This window comes from Atta colombica, unplaced genomic scaffold, assembly GCF_001594045.1.
Source record: "Atta colombica isolate Treedump-2 unplaced genomic scaffold, Acol1.0 scaffold274, whole genome shotgun sequence".
Lineage (NCBI taxonomy): Eukaryota > Metazoa > Arthropoda > Insecta > Hymenoptera > Formicidae > Atta > Atta colombica.
This window is the reverse complement of record NW_017259375.1, coordinates 1,201,411-1,211,817: the sequence shown is the minus strand read 5'-3', so window position 1 is coordinate 1,211,817 and position 10,407 is coordinate 1,201,411. Positions and strand designations below refer to the sequence as shown.

General features: G+C 31.0%; 2 protein-coding genes across 3 annotated transcripts; one reads left to right on the top strand and one right to left on the bottom strand.

The window, feature by feature from the left end:
• The first annotated feature begins 3,139 nt into the window (after positions 1-3,139).
• Positions 3,140-5,984, top strand: LOC108689685 (ras-related protein Rab-8A). Of its 2 annotated transcripts, XM_018196559.1 has the most exons (5): positions 3,140-3,477; positions 3,764-3,824; positions 3,991-4,336; positions 4,676-4,678; positions 5,307-5,984. In XM_018196559.1, exons 1-5 carry the CDS (start codon positions 3,354-3,356, stop codon positions 5,403-5,405), a joined length of 633 nt encoding a protein of 210 aa, XP_018052048.1. In that variant the 5' UTR covers positions 3,140-3,353; the 3' UTR covers positions 5,406-5,984. The 2 variants fall into 2 exon arrangements, with proteins under 2 accessions (XP_018052048.1, XP_018052049.1); XM_018196560.1 differs by lacking the exon at positions 4,676-4,678.
• Positions 5,985-6,882: 898 nt separating this feature from the next.
• LOC108689683 (early endosome antigen 1-like) lies at positions 6,883-9,060 on the bottom strand. The gene is made up of 3 exons (XM_018196558.1): positions 8,969-9,060; positions 7,666-8,057; positions 6,883-7,154 (listed from the first exon to the last, which is right to left on the bottom strand). The coding sequence occupies exons 1-3, from the start codon at positions 9,056-9,058 to the stop codon at positions 6,911-6,913; spliced, it is 726 nt and encodes a 241-aa protein (XP_018052047.1). The 5' UTR covers positions 9,059-9,060; the 3' UTR covers positions 6,883-6,910.
• Between the last annotated feature and the right edge of the window lie 1,347 nt (positions 9,061-10,407).

The following is a 10,407-nucleotide window of genomic DNA, read 5'->3' as shown; positions in this document are numbered from 1 at the left end:
AGATTGTGGTTTTATAGCATATACCTCGATCTTTCGTTTTGTTAATGTAGTTTATTATATAAGTTTTTTTTTCTCTTGAAATTTGAAAGCATCTTTTAATAATAATTAAAAATTTTAAGAGAGGGAAGAATTTCAAGAAATACTTAAAGTATTTTATTTAATTATATTTAAACACATACAAATATTAAGAAACGCGTGTATCATATGCTGTCCTTTCTTCTTCTAAGAGAAAAACTAAAGAATTTTTCTATATATATATATATAAAATTGATTTGTTACCATATCCATAAATGAAAATTTAAAAAAATTAATAATATTAATCTCCTCTTTTTTAATGTAAAATTTAGGAATAAACAGTTTAAGATCTTTTATAAAATTATGTGTTTTTTGGAGGAATTTTATATCTCAAAATGGAATGAAATTTGGAATTATATTATGAATTTATACAGAATCCACTAAAAGTTCGGAAATACTATAAGATAGCTCGTTAACGATCAATTATGGCGAAAAATATATAAAAAGCAAAGTTATTGGAAACTACTTTACTAAATTTTGTTATATTTGATCATTTTTAAGATATTTTTATTCATTTCTGGATTTTTGGACGACTCAATATACCGGGACAACAAATGATTTAATACTTAATAATATTAATTTCAAATAATTTGTAAAATAACTATTATATATTTGTATAAATTGTTTTTAAGCCACAGATCATTTTAAAATGTATTAAAATTTTAATAAGTTCTGTGTGTTTCACATAGAACTTATTTTCAATAGTTTTTATTTATAAATAATCCATAAGCGCAATAGTTTGATTTATCTGTATAATTAATATTCGCATTTAACTGTAATTAAGCTGTCAATAAGCTGTTATTGCTAAATAAGCTCATATCAAGATTACTATATAATAAAAATGCTCTGGCACATCTTCGATATGAACTGTAAAACTACTTCTCATTATCTCAGAGAATGTAATTTGAAAGTTATTTCTAAAAAGTTTGTTTTTCTTGTGTGTATATTACATATATATTACAGGATGAGCGTATTACTTAATATCTGAGCCATAGCTTTTTATTTATTAATTTTTAAAATATTTTTGACTTCGAAAAATAGCCAGAAAGAGCTATGTATCGCATCGAATGAAAAATTATTTCAACACAAAGAACGTGAAGGCCAGTCGCTTTTTTTTCCTGTCAAATAGTTAGAAAATTAAAATAAACATTATAGCACGTAATGACGGTTTCCCTGCTGAGAAAAATCGATTTCTCTGCTGTAATACAGAAAGATAAATCAATTTTAAATATTTATGATGCACGAGGCCAGAACAAATCTTGATTAAGGCCTGAACTTTCAATTTTACAAGCTAAGAGCTTTTTAATGAGAGTTCTGATAGATTATTAAAAAACTGTATGATTTATATCTGAAATGTTTGCTAAGAAAAAATAAATTTTAAGTAATACTGGTCTTTAAGATTTCTAAAGCTTTTTTTAATGAGAACTCCGACTAAGTAAGTAAGATGGCGAGAAACTTGTGATTGTGTGTATTAATGTTTCGCTCTAAGAAAAAAGAAAAAGTCAATGTAATCTAGGAAAGAGGATGTAGGAAAATAAAACATGTTTGTGTTTCAATAAAGTTTCTTTCTATCTTGTCAAATGTTTCTAATATATTTCCTTTGACGAAAATATCCAAGGAAAAGAAGCGATATGAAAGAAGAATCTTGTTTGTATTTCTCCTTATTTTTGTATGGAATTACTTAATCAGTATTTCTAAGGCGAAACGATGTGTTACGAGGCATTACGATTTTATTTTTAACGATTGTCTTAAATGCGATTTCGAAATATATAGTTATAATTATTTCATTAATTGGATAAAATCTTGAATGTAACCCTCCGAAACTGACGGCAAAATCTGTAATAATGCTAGATCTATAATCCATTTAATTTATGTTGATTAAAAGGCACTAATTAATTAAACCAAGCAACCAAAATGACATAACTCATATAAGAAAGAATGAATACATTTAATATACTGTCTTTCTATCTTTATTATTCATTGAATTCAAGAAAGAATAATGTTTGTGGCACCTAAAAGGAAAGTTTGTGTCATCCACACACAGACTTCTATGCATCCACATATAAGTCTGTGCATTAACAGTTGCTTTCTTTTTAGAAAAAAACAAGGTGCTTTCCAGCAAGAGACAAATGATAGTGTAACATAGTGGATCATTTCATCTTTATTTAATATCGACAAACAATAAGGATATAATGATTCATTGAGCTATACTGTGTCTTAGAATCCATCTTTGTCTTAAGAAACTAAGGCTATTTTTTCTTCTAGGAGATTCAATTTATATAGATTATTCTATCCTTGATGTTCAATTCAATGAATAATCTTTGTTATTCATTGAACATCAAGAAAAATAGATCTTAATCTTAATAAACAGAGCTCTTAAGTAGCCTGTGTTATCTGAGTTTCTTGCTATAAAACCCCCACTGAATGGACCCAATAAATCCACCATCAGCTTCAGAAAGTTAAAGTTGAATTATGATCTCTGAATACCTGGCGAAAAATACGACAGAATTCCTTCGCGATCTTATCATGTCTGAATATTTGCAGATATGTGATCATTTGTGAAGACTGCGATCTTCATCGTAGTTGAGGTGGACACGGTTTGAGAATTCAAGATCGCCGCGAGATGAAACACGTGTTGCGCACGCGCACTCGGTGGTGCAAGGTGGCCACTACACGGGAGCAAAATCGTGTTGGAGTTCGCGGACGGCTGTCACCGCTTTTTTGTGACAGATGTTTTGCGCGATTAATCCGCTTTGTTAATTCGCGATCGCGCGGTCGCGAGCGTGCACGAGGGATACGCGAACGAATCTCCTTCTCCCACAATTTTCACGCGCGGTAGAACCACGCGTCACCGCCCGTCTGTGCTGTCATCGTGTCCCAAAAGTCGAGATCCCGTCGGGAGAGCCAGGAGCAGACAGAGAAGGAGAGAGAGAGAGAAAGAGAGAGAGAGAGAGCGAAAGAGAGAGAGAGAGAGCGAAAGAGCGAGCGCCACCGAAGGAAGGAGAACGCGCCTCATCAAATGTCTCGGGGACGAGACGGTTAGATATCTTCGGTGGTGAGCGAAGAGAGAGAGAGAGAGAGAGAGAGAGAGAGAGAGAGAAAGAGAAGAAGGAGAGAGATAGAGAGACTCGGCCAGCTGGTGTTGCGAATTCGTGATCTCGTCACGAACGCCAAGAAGTATCATCCGCGAAGCGCCAGGAACTCGTGGTGAGCGATAATAATCGCTCGGGGAAGCTCAGCGGCGGCTGCGACGATCCCGTGCCATCATCGCAGCGACAATGGCAAAGACATACGATTATTTATTCAAGCTGCTGCTGATCGGCGACTCCGGCGTAGGCAAGACTTGCGTGCTGTTCCGATTCTCCGAGGATGCGTTCAACACCACCTTCATCTCGACCATCGGTACGTTTGTGTCGGTACACATTTCTCCCCCACCTCCCCGCGATCTCCGTCTCATTTCTACGTTTGTTAATCGCTGCCTACGGCAGCGCGGACCGGGGTGTGTCTCTCTCGAGAAAACGGGCTGAATATTATTTGATAATGGACAAAGAGCACATTATGCTGTGCCATTTACAGTAATGTGATTCATCCTGTGCTGCGTGCTGTCCGACCTCGATCTGCTTTCCGTTTCCTCATATCTCTGGAAAGTAGCTGGAATCTTGATTCATTATTTCCTTCTACGTTTCAGGCATTGACTTTAAGATTCGTACCATCGAATTGGACGGAAAGAAAATTAAGTTACAAATATGGTAAATATACTTTATGTTTTTCCTTTTTGTTCATTATATCAAAATAATTGCAATTTAGTCTCATAAAATCGTATGATTTTATAATTATATGTATGATATTATAATGACATAGATGATTATAATGATATAGATTGTAATATAACGGATGTATTTTTTACACTTGTAGGGACACCGCTGGACAAGAAAGGTTTCGCACCATAACTACAGCATACTATCGTGGCGCGATGGGAATCATGTTGGTATACGACGTTACAAATGACAAAAGTTTTGAAAACATTAAAAACTGGATTCGTAATATAGAGGAGAATGCGTCAGCGGACGTAGAAAAAATGTTATTAGGCAATAAATGTGAGCTTACAGACAAGAGACAAGTGACGAAGGAAAGAGGCGAACAACTGGCTGTGGAATATGGCATTAAGTTTATGGAAACCTCAGCGAAATCTAGTATCAATGTGGAAGAAGCTTTTTATACTCTGGCACGTGATATCAAAGCGAAAATGGAAAAGAAATTGGTGAGGAAATATGAATCGTATCACATACTTCAAGAGATTAAGACGGATTTTGATTGTCCGAATATAGATTACTCTGTAATTAGTACTCATATTTCTGCAATTAATATGCTATAATTAGTATTCATGTTTCAATGTGTAAAACCATGACACATGTAAAACATACTACTACATATAGAGATATTAATAATTAGAATAATATAAATTAGAAAAAGATATGCTTAATTATATGTAAGTTTTCATACATTGAATATTTTTATCTTATATGTATTATAAAATAACCACTGTTTCTTTGTTTCCTGTCTCTGTTTCTCTGTGTTTGGTGCTGGTCTATCTTGGCAGAAGGTAACTCTTTATAAAACCATTGGTTTTATATATCATTTGTGGCTTCTATTCATTAATTTGTTTTAAGCAAATGTCTATTAAAAAGTTATATATAATTTTATGTTAATCAAATATCTGCATTAACTCAAAACAATATTTATTTCAATTATTGTTTGTGTGTCTGATATCAATTTATATTAGATCTGATTTAATTAGTGTACATTTTTAGAATTTCATTTAAATAAGTATATATTTGATATTTAGCTAAAGCGAAAAAGATAGTTTTGGTGCAGGAAAAACAGATCCAATGTCTTGCTTGAACAGTATAGATGTCATTTTAATTTTGCATTATATTACACTAAGCTTGTCTAACACTGAATTTATGTTATGTTATTCTCAATTAACTTTGTGGTAATTTATTTCTAATAATCAAAGAAATATATCACAATGAGATAACACGCATGCTGTGTTATGTTTGCATTATACATGTTTACTAACACATTAACTGCTAGAAGGAATAATAAATAACATTTAAACTGATTATAAACAAAGTATATACAAAATGGCGTGAGATTACAATGGATTTTGTGCACTAAATATATTTTACGCTATATTATGCATTCTATTAATATTGTCTTATTTTACATAGGAGGCATCGAACCCACCGAAAGGCGGCGGTCATCAATTGAAAGCTTCAGAACCACAAAGGAAGCCACCTAGTTGGCTCGCCCGTTGTACTATACTCTGACCCCCCAAATATTTTCAATTGTTCAAGGAGGCGCATCTATTTACTATCATTATTTACTTATGTTCATTTCGTCGAACAAAACCGATGTTTTGTGGAACTTTTCACATCCCAAGTACCGGGTATAGTGGGTTTATTCCTTGACAATGAAACGCATCGTATTAAAGACTCGGAAATTATCTATATGAATGTATTTTTTTGCCGAAGAAACCCTCAGAGGAGAAAGTATTAAAATGTTTTATTTTTATTATATAGAAAGGGAGTACATACCTGTTAATTCATGCAATTTTTACAATTTGTTATGCAAACATTTTCTTGTTATTCAATATAATTAAAGGGACTTAGGTGAAACAGTTTCGCGTTGGTTTATGTTGACAGGATTTATATCCTATTGATGTGATTTATATCCTATCGTATTTCTTAACCCTAATTGATACTCGCTCTAAAATTTCCTTAACTGAAATTTACGGATCCAATTTACTATAATAAATTACTGTAATAAATGCACTTTAAAGTATATCTTTGCTTAAAGTTAATGACTTTTTTATTTGAAAGTTAAAATCCGAGGAATAAGCTTATGTATTTTAAAATTATATACATTGTGAAAAATTATAAACAAATTAAGCAATTAAAGAAAATATCCGGATCCACTGGATTCACGAATATCGATTAGGATTAAAAAGTTATTACAACATAATTTATTAAGTCAGATAAAAATGTCATGTGATACATTAAGCACGAAATGAATTTCTCCTCTGGTTTTCTTATATCAAGGGTAATGGTCGATTTTCTTATTGAAAAATCACTGTTAAGTGTAAAAGTACGTGTTACTTAATTTTTATGGCAATGGGATGAAGTATACAATTTCTTATGCACGAAATTCTGCAATTCATATTTCAATAATTTACATCGTGTGTGTTTCTCTTTATCGGAGGACCATGTGTCTATAAAAGTACAGAAACATACATCACACCGTACAACATCACATACAATGACTAAAAGTAAGAAAAAAAAAATAAGATTAAGCAGTATAGGTATCACAATCGTTTTTATACTGTTATTAAACAGATATAGCTTTTTCACAAAATTAACAGGAAAAACGTAAAGTGTACTAGAGCATTAACTGATGTAACTAAAATGCCTTGTGACGAATTAAACAAAAACTTTATAGAGACAATTTTGTTATATCTCGGATAGTCATAGAATTTCTTATTAGGTCTAAAAAGAAAAAGACAGACGAGCATAAGTTATGCGAGACTTATCTTCCGACAAGATTTATTTTACATATAGAGATAGATTCGTTTACAGGGATCTGCAATAAAAGAAAAAAATAAACAAATCTCTTTCGTTTGCTGATTGTCATTATGTACATCTTGCAAGTTTGCATTTTTACCATCAGAACTTGTTCAACTTATACTTAAATATACAAACGATTATTATAATACATTTTTTATTAATCCTGTATATAATACGTGTTTCAGTATATTTATTGATAAAATCCTATCCTGTTATTCTTTATGTAGATTTCCTATTTTCGAATGCGCATCGTAATTTATGGATTCTTGTGTGGAACCTGTGTTCCTGATCATCATCGAAGCTAGCATATGTTCCAACTCTTTTATTTTCGCTTTGTCCTTTTGATGTATTGCATGTGTACACAAACCCACAGTTTGTAAGCGTTGGTTGAGAATGATAGTGTCTTCGCAGGATTTCTGCAAGTATCGATGCTCCTCTTTAAGTTTCGCGATTTTACTAAAAGATCAAATGATGAATTATAAAACTACAAGATTAAATTCTGATTTTATTAATGTTATCGTTGCAGAAAAATCTATCGTAGAATCTGCCATTAAAATTTCATTCTGATTTAGATTAGAAATGAAGCAAGTATAGGATTAAATTTTAAAGAGATTTATTTTTTACAGCTGGAGTTACTAACATGCACTTTTTTTATTTAAAGTGAAACAGCATATGTTTGAAATTTGGCGAAAACGAGAAAGAAAGTTCTAGTGCAGCGCAGCAATAAAAAACAAACCTTATATATAATATTGCAAACGCCTAAAACTTTTAAAGTGAATCTCGCTGTAAAAAGTGAGATCTTTTAAAAATTGAAAATTGAGCCACTCGTTTTCAAGATTGGCTCAATTTTCATTCTTTAGAATGAGAGTTCATTTAAAAAAATTTAAGATTGAGTGTTTTGTTTAACAATTTCTAGTCGAGTACAGCGAATATTCGACAGGCTTATTCACGACGAGGTCAAACATACTGATCGATAGCGGCGATAATGCGCGAATTGTCATATTCAAGCTTCTTTAAAGCTTGCTCCATTATTTTGTTGCTCGTATCCCTCTGATGTAGCTTCTCTTCTAAGCTTCGAATTTTTATTTTACACTCAGCTTCATGTGTCTTCGCGACTGCGGCTTGACTCATCAGGGACTCGCATTGCTTCGTCATCGCGTCATACTTGATTCGCAATTGAACGCTCTCGACCTGATTTTTCGTTTGCTGTTGCTGCGATTCGTTCGCCACCTCCGTGACCGCTCTCAGACGCATCTTTAACTCGTGAGAAACTCTACGCTCTTTCTCCAGCTCCAATTCCGTGCTGTATAAAGCATGACGAGTTTCCAATAGTTCTTTCTGCGTTGTCTGCAGGGTAATCTGTCCTCGAAATGTACATAATTCATAATATAGCTAATAATTAATTGAATAAACTACTACAAAAAGTTAGTATTTATTTTATACAAAAAGTTAATAACAAGAAAGATTCTCTTCTTTAAAAAGATGCAACTCTTGTTCTAATATTATTACTTTGCTTGATTTGGAAAAGAGATTAAGAATCAATTTTCGAATTTTCAAATTTAAAAATAAAGAATTTTTATTCGAAAAATATTTTTTTCGAAATGAAAACTATAATTTTCATAAAGATAATTTTGCATAAGTCAATCCAATTAACTTAATCGGTAATTAATTTCATTAAATTTTTAATTAATATATTATAATTATATCATAATTAATTATAAATAATACCTATAATTTTACAATTAATATAACTATATAATTTGTCTTCTCTAATATCGTAATCTTTATTTTCGCATATTACACAAACAAAAATTGATTATATCTGTTATCAATAATATATAATAATACTAATCCACATTGTAATGGTTTAAGGTGATTTCGTTCGAATCCCAATTAACTTGATTAATTTAATTGGAATTGCACAATTCTGACTGTATAATTTATCATCCTAATCTTTTTCTTATGTATTAAAAAACCAAACAGTAATTATTTTATTCACATTGACAAACTAACTAATATTTATTAATCACAATTAATTAAGTTGAGTTTGGAGTTCGATCGAAGTCGCCTCTTAGATCTAACTTGCACTAAATATTCTCTAAATATCCTGTGACAGCTATATAAATATCCTGTAATATTTATAAGTCTCTGTGTATCATTAATATTGCTTCGTGTGTTAATTTAGGGCATGTTACAAGTGTATGCTGGGCATAAAAGGGTTAAGTACGCTTCGAGTGTTAATCAATATAGTAAATGGCATTATATTTTACCGTATTGCTTTGTAACTCATAAAACTGTTCACGAAATTGCCGTTCTAATTGAGAAAAATCCTGCACACTCGGCATGTTTTCATTATCCATAATTCGCGACGTAAGTACTCCCGCCTTGGAATAATTATTAAGCAATGCGGAATGTGCCTGAAATTATCAGCTTTAATTCTCGTTTTTTTACGTTTGCAAGAGTTTTCAAATAGGAAAGGATTCGATAGATTATTCAGTAAGAAATTTAATTTAAATAATAAATTATGATATGAGATGACTTGTATGTAAAATTTTATACGTTTTATTTTAATTAAGATTTGCAATATATTTTCGTTCTGAAGCATAATAATTGTGTATTAGTTAATGCCGAATATGTCTGAAGTTCTCAGCTTTACTTGCTTTTGCCTGCAATTATTTTCAAATATAGGAACGCAAATGGCGAGTTTTTAAACAAGCAGTTGACTAATAATTATACTTTATTAATTATTGCTATATGTAATATTTATAAATGAAATATAATATCAATAATTTATTATTAATATCTATAATTTAGAATATTTTTTAATATCCATCAATAACATTTAATATCAATGGATTTGTGAATTTGTTCCAAATACGTGTTGTTTAATTCCGACATGTATCTATTATTTGATACATTTGTCTTATTTTATTATTGTAATTATTATAAAATTATTAATAAAAGATCTGTTAATATACATATAAAATACTTAATCTCATCTTGTTCTACATGTATTATTTTATTAAACTCGTAAATCTTGGCTGTACTCAAGTTCGCATTCGTACTTTATCGTTTTTATTTTTCGCACATAAAATACCTGAATAGTGTCTGAGCATCTCTCCATTTTTCATTCTCATGTACTGTTGCATTAACCTTTCCAAAAGAAACAGAAAGATAGGTCACAGATGCTTAAAACGGGAACAAAGTGATTCACAGAACTTCTCTCGTAATAACAGTTATATACAGAATCCTTCCTACAGGGTGCTTCGTTTTATTTCTTACATTTTTTACATTTATAAATAATAAAAAAAATTAAAAGAAGCTCTCATTAAAATTTAATAGTTTTGATAATGGACAAATTGTATTTAATTTAATAAGCCAATCTTTAATGCATTTTTAATGCATTAAATGTTATTTAATATTTACGAATAGTTTTGAAGAACGACAATGCTTAAATGATATAAGATATGCATAAAATATCTCTTACTAAAATTTAATACAATACTTTAACAGTAAGCTTCTAATTGATACGTGACGATTTACATTATAATATAAGAAGTTTTTGTGACGAATCAATTGTCTCTACAGTTTTTAATGCAATCAAAGACTATATATTTGATATTTATGTAACTTTGAATAGCTAAATAATACTATCTCACAGCAGTTTATGCGACAGATATTCTGGGAATGTCCTCAAGATATTCAGAAG